Below are 18227 nucleotides of genomic sequence, written 5' to 3'. Positions count from 1 at the left end.
ATCAAAGGGTTAGGGTCTTTCATTAATAACTTTGTTTTATTGATTCAAGTAATCATTGGATCGAGTTTTTTTATCAATCTGATTTTACTTTCTTGGGTTATGTTTTATCTTGTTTGTGGGTTCAATGGTTCTTACACTCCAGATTCACATAAAAAATTACATTTCCAACAATCATATTTTAGGAAAGCATCTAATAATCGACATACCCAATACCTCTTTAAATGCATTCATCCCATTCTTATCAACTAAACTATATGGATCGAGAAAAATAATATTATTTAATTTGAAAGCATATTTTATAATAAAAATTAAAAAACTAAAACTAAAAAAAGGATAAAATTAAAAAACCTAAAAAAATAATAACTTGTAAGATCTAAAGGTTGAAATAATTGTCATAAAACTTCATAAATAAAAATTTGGCTATATAAATGAAATAAGTTTGTAAGTCATTGATTTTTCAAATATTTCATTAGTTAACCTCATAAACAAAGCATATGTATGGTTTATTTAAATTTTCTTGAGATGTCTGAACTCTTTAAATTTTTAGTTTGTTTGAATATTCTTTTAATTTTGTCCAAAAATAGCAAAACCAATATATGAGAAAAATATCAATATACAAAGGTATATGAAGGTGAAAAATTCATAAAAGGTATTCAAAATAATACAATTAATATATAAGGATAGATGGATATATTGAATGAAACGAACTGTCTACCCCATTTCCAGTCATATAAGATATTTGATTATTTTCTTTTTGATTTTGAAGTTTTGTCAATTATGAATTCCCTTTTTTCTTACAAGATAGTCATTTATTGTACTTTTATTGGTCAAAATTAACATATATATATATTCAATGCTATAAAAAAAATCAGTTATATATTGTATGGTCAATTATAGAAGTTGTATAAACATAAAAATAACACAAAAAATCAAAAATCAAATGTACAAATTATTGAGAAGACAAAAAATATGAAAAATTACTTAATTCCAATCCTTATAAAAGCACCACACCAAAAAAAAACGAGACGAGATTTATTATGGTGATTTTTATAAATAATGTTAAACTCTAAAAAGATAGGAAATCCATAAGGTTGCTATGAGTTCAAAGAATGGTGGTGTGAATACGAACATAAACAATAGGCAATTATGATAATAGGATCAGATGTGGGCGACACTAATAAAGAATTATAGAAGAGCAGACTAGAGTATAAAAATAAATTAAGACCAATAAAAATGGAAGCTCAAATCACATGTGTAAAAATAAAGTGTTTTTGTATCACAAAATAGCATAGTTTTTAAACCCGGACCGGCCCGGCGGGTTGACCCGGGACCCGGTCAACTCGGTGGCTGGACCGGTCCAGGTTTGTTAAAAAACAGGCTGGTGCAACAACACGGCAAAACCCGGTCGACCCGGCGGGTCGACCCATGACCCGGGCAAACCCGGACAAGACCCGGTGTTTTTTTTTCCTTTTCAAATGTGGTTTCTGCGTAGACCGGGGAAGAAGAAGGAGGGGCTCTCTAGTTTTGGCCAAAAGGTCAGGGGGATGACTGAGAGGGGTGAGGGAAGTTGTGGTTGGGCATATCTGCAGTCTCAGGGACGCCATTAATACTTCTCCCCATCTAACCACAAACCTTGTCCTGCAGATAATAGTCACAATACGCACGATTCAAGACTGGGTTGCCCGACCCTTTATCAATGACAACACAGGCAAAGATGATGAACCCTAAAAGTGTGGCGATGATGAAGAACATAGCAAATAGCTAAACCCATATCAAGGAAGTGTTTTGATAGCATGCGCCAGCGAAACCGGCTAAAGAAACAACCATGATTGAGATCCCAATTACTATCAATGGCCACTGTAAGAATTTCAGAAAATCTGTGTTGTTGGCTCTGCCGCTTAGCCATATACCACCTCCTAGGATGGGTATATAGCAAAAAGTCAGGATGTTGAGTACCCCTATCAAGTGATTGCTAGTTCTCATGGTTGATCTTTCTTTGTTTCTCTCTCTCTATTTGCAACAAGTGTGTCAGATCTGCTTTGTCTCTCTTTCTTTCTTTACTGTTAATTTTTAGGATGGCCAGTTTCAAGTGAAGGAGAGCATTTGATAGCAACAAAGGTAAAGGCAACAAAGGTAAAGGTATAACGTCTGCAGGTGTGATATTTTGTTTTATTTGAAGGGATCGCACATACATATCCTTGCATAAATGCGGGTTGACCCGGGTTGACCCGGGTTGATCCATAAAACCCGGGACCCGGCCTCTTGACCGGGTCAACCTCCGGGTTGGTTTTTAAAACTATGCAAAATAGTAATGTCATTCAATCATAAATTGGAATGAAATAAATGAAGGGTTAATGTTTGTGGGAGTTCCTATGCTTTTGATTTTATTATGATAATGCCCATCCATTTTTTTTTGTATTAATTTCATCATTTTATATATAATTTTTATTTTTACTATATTATTTCATTAAGGTTTGATATTAATGGCATTAAATCTTAGCATTAAATATATAGAATAGTAACATGTGTCCTATGCATCTTTTGTTATAAAAAAAATCTTGAAAAAAGTAATAAAAAAGTGACAAGCTAGAAAAAATTGTATATGACACGTTTCACTATCGTATGCACTTAACGATGAGATTTAAAGTTGCAAGCCTCAAACCTTAACTTTAAGATGTAACTAAGACAAGAAAATAAAAATAAAAAGATGAAATTAATACAAAGAAAAGTAAAGAATACCTACAAGCATTAACCCATTAAATGATGTATGGTCTTAGTATTTTAAATTGGCAAAAAATAAAAAATAAAAAAAGAAAAGAAAACATTGGTTAATTTAGACTTTCTTGACTATAACACATTATTATTATTATTATTATTATTATAAAGCACTTTAAGACAACCTCATGAAAAAGACAAACAATATCATTACTAACTTTATATGACTTCTTGAAATGATTGTATATGATGATTACAAAAAAAGGCCTGCAAGACATCACCCACATCAAATGGGTTTTTCAATACACTATCCTAGGCACATACCTCAATGTATTTTTTTTAGTTTTAAAAAGTCAAAGCAGTCACTGCACACCACCAACTAATGCACACTTGCATGCCTCTGCGCACATAAATTCTCTATGTATAGTAGAAACATCAACTCTCCACCAATGGTACAATGAGCATCACAAACCAATGACAAGCATCAATCTCTCCACTAATGATTTTCATTTTTCACAACTTACCAAGATATCACTCTTCATCATTGCTTCACTCATCACGAGGCACCTGTAACTTTAAGCATCACAAGGTATTTGCAACACCACTCTCTATGATTTATGAGGTAAGATGACGTGACTAAAATCTATAAATTCTCTGGTCACCAGGTAAAAAATCCAAGCTAGACAAGCTATGTTACTGTATATGCCTTGTAGCCAATCAGTTAGTTATACGTTTACTGTCTCTATTCATGTAAAAACATATTTATTATTAATAAAGATTTTCTTTATCTTTAATATTCATTTATATTTGATTAATGAGTCTAGAGTAAAGATAAATTTCTTGTAACAAAAATATTTTACAAAGAAAATTATAAAATTGTTATAATTATAAGATTCTTATTGCATCAAAACATTGTTCTTAAAAATTCATGGTCGATGCTCTATTAAGACTAAACATTAATTAGAGTCATTGAGACTGATACATATTAATTATGTTCTTTTTTATATATAAAAAGAAGTAATTGTTCTCATAAGCTGAGGTATAAAAGATACATGGAACTAATATGTAGGTGTTTGCCAGATGACATGTACATTGAACTGATTTGCATGAGAATTTTAAATAGAGAGATCGCATATGTCTATGGAAAGACTAACGTGAAAGTTGTGTAAGTGATCCTTAAACTTAAAAAGAAGACATGATCTTTAAGTAATCTTTACTCGAATTCTAAGTGATCTTAGATTGTTTAATGAAATTCTTGGGACTCTTATTTTTTTTAAATTATCATTTTCCTTATGTCTAAAAGTTCTCGGAAGCCTAACAAGTTTAAGTCAGTCAAACACATTCAAGGATTTAACACCAATTTATTCAATCACACACCTCGTATGTCTATAGTTGTTTGAAACTTTAAAAGGTCTTCAAATAATATTATTATACAATATTTTATATTTTAAATCATAACAAAAATGCATTTTTGTGCTTTTTAATGAAATAATTATAACATTATTTATCTAATGATGAAGAAAATATAGTAATATTTATAAATTCTTCACAAATTTACCAAATTACAACTTTCTTTTTATAATCCTGAAATGTATTTTGTTGTGATGAAATCAAATACTTAAAACCCTAATTAACTAACAAAAAAAAGTAAAACCTTAAAGCCTACCCTAACCTTCCAATCCATCTTCAATTCATGGCTGAACTAATAAGATTATTATCTAGTCAATTTGTGTTTCCATTTAATTTTTTTGTTATTTACTAGCAATTCAAATGGGATAACCTAAGTCAATGAAAGTAAAACCACACTATCAAACATAGGGTGGACTAGATACGCGTTCATGCCTTTTGCTCCTGGATTGCCTATTCATTAATTTACTCCACGTTTACTCATTAATGATTGATTATAAATTAATTATATTTTCGCATAACTAATTTAGAATATTATTTAATTTAGTCTTTCTAAATATATGAGAAATAAAAAAAAAAGTATCTGGAATTGATCTAGAGTGTATGTAGGATATCACGAAGGTTAGGGACCTCTCTGCAATTTATTTCCTCCAAATCGTCGAAAGAGCAAATAAGTTTTAAAGCATTAACCGGCAAAGAAAACAAAACCCTAAACCCTAGCCTTCCAATCCAATTTTTTTTTTCTGGGCAGAACTTAAAACAGCTATAGTTGACTATTTGGGTTTTCAATTCTTCAAATATCTCTGTTCCTTGTTTGTAGTTGTTTGAAACCTAAAAGTAAGATAGCAAAATGGAGGGATTACTGAAATTTGTACGTCAGGACACGAAGCCAGGGGCTTCCTTGTCTGGTAATTCTTACAACTTAAGCGAAAAGGCTGGATTAACTGCAGCTTTATCTCCCCCGGACCAGTCTCGTGTTTTGATCACCAGGCCTCCCAGGTGCTTTTCTTGTCCAGTTATTTACTTTCTTTTTTCTTTTGGAGTATTTTTTTTTTACTTTTTTTTCCTTTTTTGGATCGTCCAATTACTTGCTGACTATGATATTGAGTGAGCCCTCAATTTCCTTGTAAGGCTGTGTATCTATAATTCAGGGATAAAGTAATTGTTGTCTTTGTAATAGAATCTTTTTATTGCTCATTGGATTATGATTCAGTTCCATGTTCTGCACTTAATTTTTGTTGATCAATTGGGATTTGTAGTGCTAATTATTATCTGTGGACTTATTTTTTTCCTGTGAAAAAGGGTTCATCATGCCTTTGTGAATTGGAAAAGTTACGGAAGTGCACATTTGTAAATGTTATGTGTAGTTGTGTATCCTAGCCTTCATAGGAAACACAGTCTTTGATTTGTTTGAAAAGTTTATTCAATGGTGGTAACTCATGTTTGCATATGTGATCTTTCTTGTCACAAACAATCTTGTGTAAATTTCTATTAAATTAGCGAGGAAGCAACCAAAATCTCCCAACTGGTTTGGTTCTCAGTTAGAGCAGTTTGAATGTTTCGTTTCCAGATTTTGGACAAATGTATGCTTGCTGAATAACTTTCAGATATTTCTCATAAATTCTCAGTTCTCCGCAATTTTTAGTTAAGTTCCAAGAAATGGTCTGATTTACAGTGCTGCCAAAATCGTATTATTTGGCTCTGGTTCTGTCATTGCCAACTGAATTGTAATTACAGCATCTCTGGCTTTCCTTATAGACCGTGCGATTCTTCATCTAATTGCAGGCAAATGGTTTCTCTGTGGACTTGCTCAAAGATGTGTGCAATTTTCTTTGTTGCTGGAATTGTTGTTGGGTACACGCTGAAGAAACGTGTTAGGAGATGGGCTGCTAAGCTTCTTAGGAGGTTGAAAGATGACTGACGCAGTAAAAACCCTTTTGTATGTCATACAACTGATAGAGCTGCCTATGCTTGTCTGTGTCTCATGCCAATGACATCCTATTAACATTCTAACATTTTGCAAGTTGCTCATTGATACATGTATAAGTTATTTGCAGGCTATTTCCCCCCCTATATAACACCGGTAATCTCTGTTGTTGTGGGCTTTATTCATCAAATCATATTCAAGTATGCAGCCCTAGAATCCAATGGCATGTGAATTTCCTTTCCATTCACTGCACTGCACTCTGTGCTGTCTGATGAGCTTATTAATTTCCTTTCCATTCACCACCCCAGTGCCTTGCTGGCATGTTATTGAAGTCAACTTATGGCCCTTCTCCATTTTGATTTGGAAATACAGCATGTTTATATTAAAATAATTGCAATGATCTCTGTGAACACAATATTATAACTGCTCCTTGTGTCAACACAGCTAAGCTGTCCATTCTGAAGGCTTTCAGGAAGTATTTTCAACTATTGGAATCCTTAGACAGATTAGCAGAAGCATCGAAAATCCTTTAAAATTCTTTCTCTCTCTGTTTTTCTTTTTTATTGAACATCTCTTTTGTGTTGGACACCATTGCTATATCAATATAGTAGATAACTGCATCTACATCTTTCTGAGCTACATATAGGACATGTATACATATAAATTTTCCCTCGGTTTTTTTAGTAATTACAAAAGATGATGATGATGATGATAATAATAATAATAATAGCTTGACTTTCAAATGGTGTTCCTCTTGCTTCAGAAATACTCCTTGTGAAACTCAAACCTTGTGGTTGTCTTGTGACTCAGCTCCTGGCATAGCTTCTTCAGCTCCTTTGCCAACACTGGCATCCCGCAATAGAACACCCCTGCATTGTAATTTAACAAGCTGTTTTTTAGTAAAAAATTATAATACTTGTCTATTACCAAAAGATTGCAGAAGATCGATGCCTTGTATTTTCAACCGTAATCTGGTCATTACATGAAAATGGTGTTTTATTAATTTGTATGCTTTCCTTACCTACTGTGCCAAACGGATGCTTTGAAGCAATTTTGTTGAACACTTCTTTCCAATTTGGTCTTGCAAAGTGTGTCCTCACCTGCAACAAAATAGAGCCAAATGATGAATAAGTTTTCTTCACCCCTGCGGTGCTTTGAATATTTGATTTCCCAGCTCCCACCAGTTATTGATTGGCGGGTTGACCTTGTTGTCTACAGTAATTTTGACAACCTAAAACTTTATATTTATCAGGGAACATACTCGAGTGCCTGACACGATGTCAACACCATGTTTCGCATGATTGAGAGCTTGGACCATGGTGATCAAAGTTGACCTTGCATCACCTTCTTCGTAAACGCTTGTAAGGTAGTTGTGCAGTTCGATTTGACCCTATTTTGTTGTTATATAAGAAGAGGGAAGGTTAATACCTATCACTTTGTAATGATAGCCGTGGCAATTTATTTGAGACATGGATAATGAAACATGGGTTGGAAGTTTTTGTCTTACTTTGTGATCCATCTCTGCAACTTCATCCATGACTCCTTTAAACCATTCAAAAGATCCAGGCTCTCTAGTAACCCAGTAGAAATGAGCATTGGTAGTCCTCTGTGTTCTCTTCTTGCTAACTGGTGTCATACTTGAAGATGCATAACTATTTGAACTGTCATCTGACCGACTGTTTTCAGTGTTTGAATCCTAGTAAAACATAGAAAATCAATTGCTGGATGTAAATCTTCACTTTATAATAGTATAATATGCACAGATGAAATCTCAGGGAATGACATTTACCATTTGATTATCTGCTGTTCGTGTATTATTCAAAAGATCTCTAAGGATGCTTATGAAAGGGGTAGCTCCTATGCCAAGCCCCACGAGAAGCAAGACATCGTAATTTCTGTAGTCTTGTGCTGGAGCCCCATATGGACCATCAACATACAGCTTTGGTTGTCTGCAGCAATGCAGGCATTTTGCCTCAATATTTTCACAAATTGTTTGAATGCAAGTCTAATACAGTGGAGTTGCTCAGTGTTTAAATAACCTTGTTTGATCCATGTGCCCAAGTTGACCAAATTTGGCACGACCAATAACAGATGGTGAATCATTTTCCTCGGTGAAAACTCGCTTCAATTCCTCCGTCCAGTCTCCGACTATCCGGATGTGAACACTGAGATAGTCATCCCCTGGTGCTGAGGTTATAGAGAATGGGTGCCTGAAAGGGACTAGGTTCATTTCTTTGAAACATGATCATATTTCATAATAATAATAATTATTGTAATTAACAGGAGTTGTTATTTTCAGAAACACTACCATTCAAAGGAGGAAATTGCTGGGCATTGTAGAAAAATGTACTGCCCACTTTTGTACTTAAATCCCTGTGGCTTGGACAAGATTAAGCTTAGGACATTTCCCGGTAGCACTGACACCTATCCGAATCAGGTCATGTTAGACTCTTCTTGCCAAGAAAAACAAGAGATCATCTAGAAAGCAGCGCTAAAGCCTCCAAGAACTTGACTGATTACCTTCAATAATTTTACAGAATAATGTTCTGATCTACGTGTTCTCACATTTCGTTCAACCATGTAGAGCAGCAAGGGAGCAGAGATATACATCCACGTCTGGAAAATCAGAAAAATAACAGATGTTACTTGCTAATTATTGATTATCTTGTCACAAAAGCTTCGAAAGTTCTTACTGTTTTCTGATACCACTTGTGGGCTAAGAACAAGAAGGTTCCATGGACGAGCAGCAGAATATAGACCACACCAGTAAGATGATGAGAGTACCAGAACGCATTGAAACCTGTCAATTTGTTGAAGGGTGCAGGTAGTCTCACCCCATTTCTCCGGAAACGGCCTGTTGCCAGAGTGAATGCAATGGTCAATAACACCACCATAGAAATCCCAGTCACGCCTTCAATACCAGTCACAAGTTCTTTATATGTAGGCTTTTTATTATTGAAATCAGACGCAATCAAGGCAAAATTTTCAGGAGACGAGTTTATCAGACGGGGAAAGTCACATAATAGATGGTTTCCTGCATGCAAGATGACTCCAATTACTATAGCGCCTGCAACCATCTGGGAAAATAAGGTAAAAGAGGGGGTCAGGGACTGACGATGTTTTTAGCATGTTTCTATTAAATATTCACTTCTTTCATTTGGTTGGCTTGTAGAATCTCGGATTGTTGCTCCATCATTAATTATGAACAGAACCTTAAGCAAAGGCAAATCGTATATGAATTTGATTTCTTTTTATCTATTAATTAACCTGTCCAAATCCTTTGTCAATTATATATAATTAGCATAGTAAGCCTTCTTACCTTGTGGAAATTAATATTTTCATCAAAAGGAACAAATGACCTTGCTCGAGTGGACCGAAGCCAAGTCAGTGTGTTTCGACAAACAGGTAATAGAATTAGAGCCATGTTGAATTTGAGAGTCTCTGCAGCACCTTTGGCACTCGCCAAGCAATAGCCCATGACGTGAAATGCAGCCTTGTTCTTGTATTGAAGGAATTTCCAGACGAATAGGCCAACCATTATCATCACCCACAGCGATAAAATCCATGCCCTTTGCCATTTCTCTAGAATTAAATTCCTCAATTTAAAGCTTAGCCTATGCATCACGTTCCGGGGTTTGATTGAACTTATGTTCTGACTCCAGCTTACACTTGCTGTACTCAATGGTCTGCTGTAGTTCATGTATGTGTCCCTTTGTAGAAGAAGTGTCTCTAACTGCCATAACTGAAAATGGGAAATAACTCTTTTTTCTCTTAAATCTTTTTTTTTTTTTTAAATGAAAAGACTAAGCCCAATTGTAAGTTGGAGGACTGAAAAAGTCAAGAAAACTTCCCGTTACTTTTTTTAGTCATGAATCTTCCGGTGACTTTATTACTGAATATTAAATACAAGTACATGAATCATAAATTTATAATAAATCATGAAACCAATAAAAGAAAGAAATATAGTAAATTCAGTGATTTGTGGCATCCACTACATGATTTGTGGTTTTCATGACGAGGCCCGAGGAGTCCTCGGGCTGAATGTAAGGTAGGCTAAATTAAAAATAATTTATTAATTTTATTTGATATTATATTAATAGTTATTTTTTAAATTATTTTTTGTTTGAAATTATATTAAAATAATATTTTTTTAAAAAATTATTTTTATATTAACATACCAAAACAATATAAGAACGTTAAAAAAATTAATTTAAAACAAAAAAATATCAAAAACACAAATAAACCGACTATTAACCTATTCAAAAAGCTGGAACTGAGGTAAACAATCAGCTTGATCATCATTTGAAGGTTGAATTTGTGATTTACCTCAATGTATCCGAGGTTTTCAGGATCAAGTTCTTCCATTATCAACGAAGCATATTCTTCTGCTTGTTCTTTCAACTTTGACAGTTTATTTGCAGAAGCACTGAGCATTATAAGCTGGGATTAAAAGAAAGTAATAATGTCACAGTTAAAATATTATCTGGCATCGGTTGCTCATGATGTGCATATAACTAACTACTTTATAATAATAAATTAAAAAAAAAGAAATGTAGGGTGTTGTCATGTAAATATGCTTCTTGACAAATACTTTGATTTGATTGATGGTAGTTAACACAGTTGTAAAACATGTCTCCGATTAATTTGCTTAATTTGTGAGAAACCTATATATTTTAATGCTAAAAGAATTAAGAAATAATACCACTTTCTAAAACCGGTGAATGCGTGCGAAACAACAACTCAGGAATAAACAATTATTAATGTTTTTCACCCGAAAATAATAAATCTAATTGAATTATTTCTTCGAATAGCAACTCTATCATAGTTGGTATTGTGCATCTCAGTCAGTAGTGTAATATTATTTAGGAATCTTTTGGGAGAATAATATTATACTACTGAAAATATTATTACCTCCTGCACTTCTTCTCTTATGATCCTTCCGTCTTCATTGCTATCTGCCCTGCAATGCACCAGAAGTTTCAGGTTTCTCGTTTTCCGATTGGAATTAAAACCAGACTATCAGCAGATTAATTAAAGAGCCCTGGAACTTGTCTGAGAAGTACTGATCAAACGCCCGAAAAATATAGGCAGATCGAGACGACGGTGGTCATGCATGCTTACCACCTGAGATTTATGCTACAGTCTGAAACACCACCGTTGAGTTTGTACGTAGAACTTAAAGATCGTCAAATCCCAATTGCTACTATGATTTTCAAAACATTCGAGGGTGAAAAAAATGAGAGAGAGAGAGACGCACATGTCAAAGAAAATTTGAAGGCGCGCGTCAAAACTCTGGTCAGAAATCTGTAACCAGAAATCATGAAGCTCTTCTTTGCTTATTTTCGTTATTCTCTGCCTCTTCCTCCTCGCTAGTGCATCAAATATACACACCGCAAACTCCTTCGAATTCACCATCCCTAACACAATAGCTCACACACCATGTCAGAAACCCAACAACAAACATAAAATTATTTATTTTTAACCAGTGATTATTATTGAGTAACTATTTACCTATACATTCACCAAAATCTTCTCTAGCAAGCAAACCGTCTTTAGAAAGCAACTTGAACCTGGACTCGACTCGTTTCCACAGCTCATTCGACTCAGACGTCGTACCGGTTGTCTTATTTATAAACCTCAACCCTTTCAGTCCTCTTTGAGCGCTCAGTTTTGACCTGTCAAGCTTGGCTTTCAATTTCCGTGCATCTCTCGCCGAGATTACTCTCTCTTCATTCTCCGACCATGTCGTTCTCGAAGATCTTGATCTTAACCACCCGAACTTCCGTCTAATCCTCGACGTTGCCGACAAACTCCTCTCTAAAATCCCCGCCGCAGCACCACCGCCAGGCGTACTCGGAGTTGACATACCTCTACCGTTCGGATTAACACTGCAAACAACAATGGAGTCTTTCTCGAGCTCGAGCGTGACCTCAACTAACTCATCTTGGTTGTTTCTTCTCAGGTCGTTCAAGAAAATCGGCAACATTGCACCGCCAATCTCGCAGTCGCTGGCGGTTTCTGAACCGTCGAGATCATCGTCTGGTAAGTCAAACGTGCGGCTGTAATTGGATAGCCTGGAGCTCGTCCTCCCAAACGACGAAGTTGATTTCATTATGTTTTTAGGTCAGACTTGTTTTACTTGTATTATTATATTTTTTGTTTCGTTTTCTTGATGGTTATGCATAGAAATGGGATGCAGAGAGAGAGAGAGAGAGAGAGAGAGAGAGAAGAAGAAGAAGAAGGAGATGAGTTTCGATTGACACGCTTGGCTTGGAATTCTAGAGAAGATAAATAAATGGTTTACAAGTAGCAAGGCCGTCCTAAAACATGCAAGACAAACACTTCTCAACCGATCTCTACACACGATTTCAACGCTTGTCTACAAGCCTATGCGGACAACTCCCATTAATTAATTTGTATCCCACCCTTCCAATTCACTGTGTTTTCAATACTACAGTGTACCGATTTTTATTTTTTTTCCATATCAGATATATAAATTCTTTTTTCATGGCTTCATTTTATAGTGTTCACCCTTATTATTTAATTTAATTTTTCTTTTCCAATCTTTTTTCCTTTTATAAGATTCTATCCTTGTTTGAGTTGACGGAAGATTGTTTAATCTAAATCTTGTTATCAAGTATAACTCTTATCTAGCTGAAAATATCCAATAAGCTATTTAAATGTATCTAAAATGATTTTTTTTTAATAAATTTATATCATTATATCTAAGTTTTTTTTTTCTTATCTTTAAAAACATGACGGTAGAAAGATACAGAGTACCATCTAATTTATATATAATACTAGATTTATAAATTAAAAACTCTTTATAATTCTTAGTTTTGATTTAATTCACTATCAGATTTAACAGTGTTACTTATAACATCAGTATTTACACTAGCAGTCTGTTGGTATGTATGTTACTAATAAAATCATACAAAAACAGTCATTCAAAAAAACTCTCGTAGATAATAAATATATCGATAGATTTACAGACGGACAAAGCATGCCAAAAGAAAAATTTACCCGCTTTATTCCATCGGTAAATATAATATATCACTGACATAATATAATCTATAATTCTGTTGGTATGTTAATAATAACAGTGTCGACATTTGCTGTAATTGTTTTTCAACTTTTTGGAATATACCGACATAATAGTTTCGTCGGTAACCCCATTAATAATAGTGGCATTTTCAATAATTCTTTTCTAACTCTATGAAATATACTAATGGTCTAGTTTCGTTGGTAATATTTTAAATATATATTTTTAAAAATATATATTGAACAGAAGTAGAAAAATAATTAAAATAAATTTATTTTATAACTTCAAAATAAAATTAGTATAAAAATCAAATATTTATTACAAATATAAACATCTATACATTCAACTGCAATAAATCTACACCAGAGATGGCGTTGGAGGAGGAGGAGAAAGCTAGTTGTCGTCGAAACCGTATGGCCAATTAGGGGGCGCACGTGAACTACTCATATGTGATCTCATCTTCATTACTAATCAGCGGAGTTCTTTATAATCAATATTGAGTCATTCATTCTTTTTTTTTTTTAAGATCGTTTTTGTATCTCTCCTTCAACCAGCTATTATATATATCCTGGAAAGAAAAAATAAATTCATTAAATTCAAGGAAATAATAACTTAAGAAGAAAAAATAATTGAAAACCAACATACCACAAAGTCTTGAGCTCAGCTATCAATGAAATGTTGCATCCCTTTTTTATGGTCATCATTCCGAACACGCGTTTCAACAAAAAGCTCCAATGGGCTTGACTCGCATTCAAGAACCGTAGCTTGCAATAAAAAAAATTGTCAATTAAATATATTTATAAAAAACAACTAGTAATAAAAAATGGATGTAATAAAAAACCTTATCATCCGCTTCGGATGCGAAACGAATAGAACGGAGCCACCAGTGTGTGTGGTAACGAAACCATGAACATGTCGATTCTGGTTATTCATACCGGACTGTGACCATTGAGTGAAACGCAGGGATGTCATCCGTTGAATGTATTTCGATCATACAGCCTTTAAGATATACGATGGTCTAAAATCCTTTCAAAACGCCATGTCATTCTAGCTTAGAAGCTCTCTTTCTTTCGTATATGTTTTGGTTTTTTTGTGCCTCGTACCGAAAATCACGCAACCTATATGATACAAATTAATTATCTATTAGTAAATAAAAAACTCATCCTGAATTCGATCTTATCTTATTGCAATGTGATTCTCTCAAACCCTCATTGCAACATTATCATCAGCTCTCTCCCATTCGAATTTTCCCTTGAAAAAAATATTTATAAAAGAAAATTTTCAATAATTTCAATAAACAATCCAAATTAACATAAGAAATATTTAAATTAATACTAACCTTGAATCTTGAAAACCATACATCGACTTCCTGTTTCCATTCAAGGTATTTTTGTTTGTCAGAAAATTATGTCGGTAAAGGTCATCGCAATATAGCAATAAAATCTTTCCGTTAGTATTTCCATTTATATTTATCAATTTTCTGTAATGATTTTCAAAGAAACAAAACATATAATATTTGAAAATATAAACAATAGAGTAGTTGATCTAATAACTATGATTTTTTTTTTATTAATAGGATGAGAATAATATCTTGTTCCTGGACAAGCGAAAATCTTCATTAACTCAATTTATAGCTTGATGTAAGAGAAGAATCACAACTAAAATAATACTATTCATATTTAGAAAAATTAACTTGGAGGAATATGCGTTTTGTTAGAATAACTTGGAGGGAAATATTAATAATAATGAAAAGAGTTGAAAAAAACGAACAATTTGGGTTGGTTATCATACAGTATGATTTTTCAGTGTCTTTTTCATAATTTCACCTCGCCGATTAATTCGTGAGTTATATATATATAATCGGCAGGCAGTAGCCTGTTTTATTTCAGTGAACGTTCTTTACATTTCATAGAAACCAATTTAGAATTTTTTTATGTGAAGAGGTAGGATTAATGGTTCAAAAAACTTTTTCTTATTTTTTATATTCAAATATTAGTTTCAGTATTTAGAAAAGTTTATTAAATTTCTTTGAATTTACTAAGTTAGTGCGAGAGACTCGTTTTTAAAATTAAATAAAAAGAAATTTAGAGACTGCTTGATATTGTAATAGCTGTTATTTTTTAAAATATTTTTTTGTTTGAAAATATATCAAAATAATATTTAAAATTTATTTTTATATTAACATATTAAAATGACTGAAAATATAAAAAAATTAATTTAAAATAAAAAAAAATTTAAAACCACTTTTAAAATATAAAAACAAATATTTTTTTAATGTTATACTCACACATCTTGTCTAGCTGACGGGGTCTACGTTAGGGTGGAGGCATCTAATCGGTTAGTGAATTAGTTTAATTAATATTGTACTTAATTCGTTATTGTGCAATTCATTTAAAAGGATAAATTACATGAATCTCTCTAATTAGTTAGTGAATTAGGCCGAATTAATTTAATATTTTTCTTAAATGATTATTGTTAAAGTCATTTTAAGGATTAAATTAACTAATGTGGAATTCACCTGATTTTTTCTCGTTATTTAACTAGAATGCAATGATAAGTCATCAGATCATGTTTGATTTTTGTATCTGCAAATCTCCTTTCTCCCCTTAATATGGGTTATTGGCGTGCTTAAAGAGTTGTTATCCATTAAAAAAATAAAATTAGGTGTTGTTAAAAAATCAATTAAAAAAAATTAAAATTTTTAAAAATATTGTTGGATTGAAAAATAAACACCGCTTTACATGGGCGGAAAAACCAATAAAAAATATACTATATTATAAATAAAATAAAACAAATCATGCTAATTATATATCCCGCGGGGTTAGCCTTAACTGGGATACATAGACATTATTAGCAAGTAAGCTTGCACATTAATTAGTTTATTTTAATAATATAATTTGTTTGTATTTCCGTTTCAATATTTTCTTATTATAAGCGCTTCTAGACAGCCTGACAATATCTTCTAGCCATATCTCCTCACCATACGCCTATTGTTTTTTGTCAACTGGTAGGCTAACGCGAATTTGTTTAGGCCTCAGAAATTTTGTGGCTGCCTGGTTTTGGCTTAGCGGGTCAAAACGACACAGCTGTTATTATAACATAAAACCATTAAATAGTACTAATATTAATTTTAGTTGGTATTAAAAAAATGTGTACATGTCCTCCACTCCGTTCCTTCCAAACTATATATTAAAAATATTTGAACAAGCAAGGGGTTATTAATTTGAGGTTCCATCGGGACCATTACTATTAGTAATTTTATAACAGAAACCATAGCAACATTAGGTCATGTAAGTTCTTGGGTCCATTTCAAAATTTTTACATATTTGTTTTTTCATTTTCTATATATTTTTCATGTTTTATTATGTTTTTTTTAAATAATTTATCACTTCTTGTGTTTGAAAATTAAATTTCTTGATGGTCCAAGGGACTCTTTTTTTTTTAAAAAACCAAAAAGTAGCAAAATAGCATAAATAAGAAAACTAATTATATAAAAACATGTGAGAGTGAAAATTTATATGAGAGAATACTTAAAAGATAAATAGATACAATACTCCAAATTAAAATCACAAACTATCAAGATAGTATTAAAGATCGAGGTCTCTTTTATTGATCCAATTTTCCAGACAATTTGAAAGATTATATATATCTATGGAATATATATCTAGGGAATGAAAGGTTTAAGTCTTAAATATTTTATTGATCCAATTTTCCAGACAATTTGAAAGATTATATCTAGGGAATGAAAGGTTTAAGTCTTAAATATTTTTCAATAAGACAATCACTTTTGTAGTAAACTCAAGGGTGTAGCTACTTTTATATTGTTTATGTTGCTTGTCAGAGATTAATATAAAACTATTATTGAAGTTTTATTTAATATTTTAGATTTTTATATTGAGATGATTTTTTGATATTATATATATGTGAATCTCTTTGACCAAGCAGTAAGAAATTCAAATTTCATTAACTTTGTTGCCAGTCAACATGAAATGTAGGAACTCCATAATTAAAAGGGAAAATTTAGAAAATAGAGTTGCCACATAGTTTTTAAGTAAACTAGGAATACTAAAATATACATTGGTTTCAAAGATTCGAGTAAGGAATTGTTTATACTTAAGAAAAAATAGATATCATCCTTACCGTATCTTTTTCAAAAAAATGTTACCTTGTCTACATGCTTTATACTAAATTTGTTGTATGCAAACCACTAATTGTCTAAATATTTTTTTGAGCTTCTTCGCAAATCACTTATTATTGATCGATGTTCGTTGGAGTTAATTTCGAACCCTCAATCAAGAACTTGCAACTCAATGATTTTTTTTGCTTACTTAGTATTATTTTTTTAATTTTTTAATAAAAACATTTTTCTAGACCTTCGTCAGTCCCTAAAAAAAAAGGAAACTTGTTGACCTAATTATTAAAATTCAGGTTTAAACAAAGCAGGTCGTTAACTTGATAAAAACTCGTCAATACATTTTCGAACACGTTTCAAAGTTAAAAACATCATGCTAGACCTGCATTGGTCCTTGAACTATTTAAAAATCAAGTATTGATCAAAACATAATACAAAGTTGATGAAAACTCATCGATGCAATTTTTATTTTTGTTTGGAAATTAAATATCTACACACACATCGATATGTAAAAGGGTGACATGAATTTTTCTATAGGATAATGATGTTATTATGAAGCCAATAATAAAATAAAATAAAATAAAATAAAAAAAGCATGGGGTGAAAAGTTGTTGCTTTTCAAAAATGAATTTTTTCACACACATGCATACTTAAAAATGTGATAGAATAATTTTACAAAATGAATATAAAGCTATTGAGAAGACATTAAAAATAAAATAATAAAATGCATGGTAAAAAGTTGTTGATTTTAAAAAATAATATTTTTTTTCACACACATGCATACATAAAATGGAGACAACATAATTTATGTATCCATGCATGAATAATATCATGTTCACTATTTTTTACCGGCTATGTAATAAAAATAAAATAAAAATGCATGAATAAATAGTATTCATGGATGAAAAATATCATATTCATTATTTTTTAACGTGAATAATAAACTTGCATGCAAAAAGAAGGGATAAGAGGCTTACCTTATGTGGTTCAAGGCGAGAAGAGGA

At 32.3% G+C, this 18227-nt stretch overlaps 2 protein-coding genes across 2 annotated transcripts; one reads left to right on the top strand and one right to left on the bottom strand.

The window, feature by feature from the left end:
* The first annotated feature begins 4754 nt into the window (after positions 1 to 4754).
* On the top strand, positions 4755 to 6265 carry LOC18100290 (uncharacterized). Its single transcript, XM_006381508.3, has 2 exons — positions 4755 to 5121; positions 5908 to 6265. Exons 1-2 carry the CDS (start codon positions 4973 to 4975, stop codon positions 6041 to 6043), a joined length of 285 nt encoding a protein of 94 aa, XP_006381570.1. The 5' UTR covers positions 4755 to 4972; the 3' UTR covers positions 6044 to 6265.
* Positions 6266 to 6574: 309 nt separating this feature from the next.
* LOC18100289 (respiratory burst oxidase homolog protein E) lies at positions 6575 to 12321 on the bottom strand. The gene is made up of 14 exons (XM_006381507.3): positions 11561 to 12321; positions 11307 to 11466; positions 10961 to 11009; positions 10376 to 10489; positions 9369 to 9791; positions 8743 to 9126; positions 8570 to 8665; positions 8358 to 8473; positions 8089 to 8259; positions 7839 to 7998; positions 7557 to 7745; positions 7311 to 7439; positions 7071 to 7149; positions 6575 to 6918 (listed from the first exon to the last, which is right to left on the bottom strand). Exons 1-14 carry the CDS (start codon positions 12159 to 12161, stop codon positions 6809 to 6811), a joined length of 2781 nt encoding a protein of 926 aa, XP_006381569.1. The 5' UTR covers positions 12162 to 12321; the 3' UTR covers positions 6575 to 6808.
* Between the last annotated feature and the right edge of the window lie 5906 nt (positions 12322 to 18227).

The sequence above is a fragment of the Populus trichocarpa genome, chromosome 6, assembly GCF_000002775.5.
Source record: "Populus trichocarpa isolate Nisqually-1 chromosome 6, P.trichocarpa_v4.1, whole genome shotgun sequence".
Taxonomy (NCBI): Eukaryota; Viridiplantae; Streptophyta; class Magnoliopsida; order Malpighiales; family Salicaceae; genus Populus; species Populus trichocarpa.
This window is presented reverse-complemented; position numbering and strand designations above follow the sequence as displayed.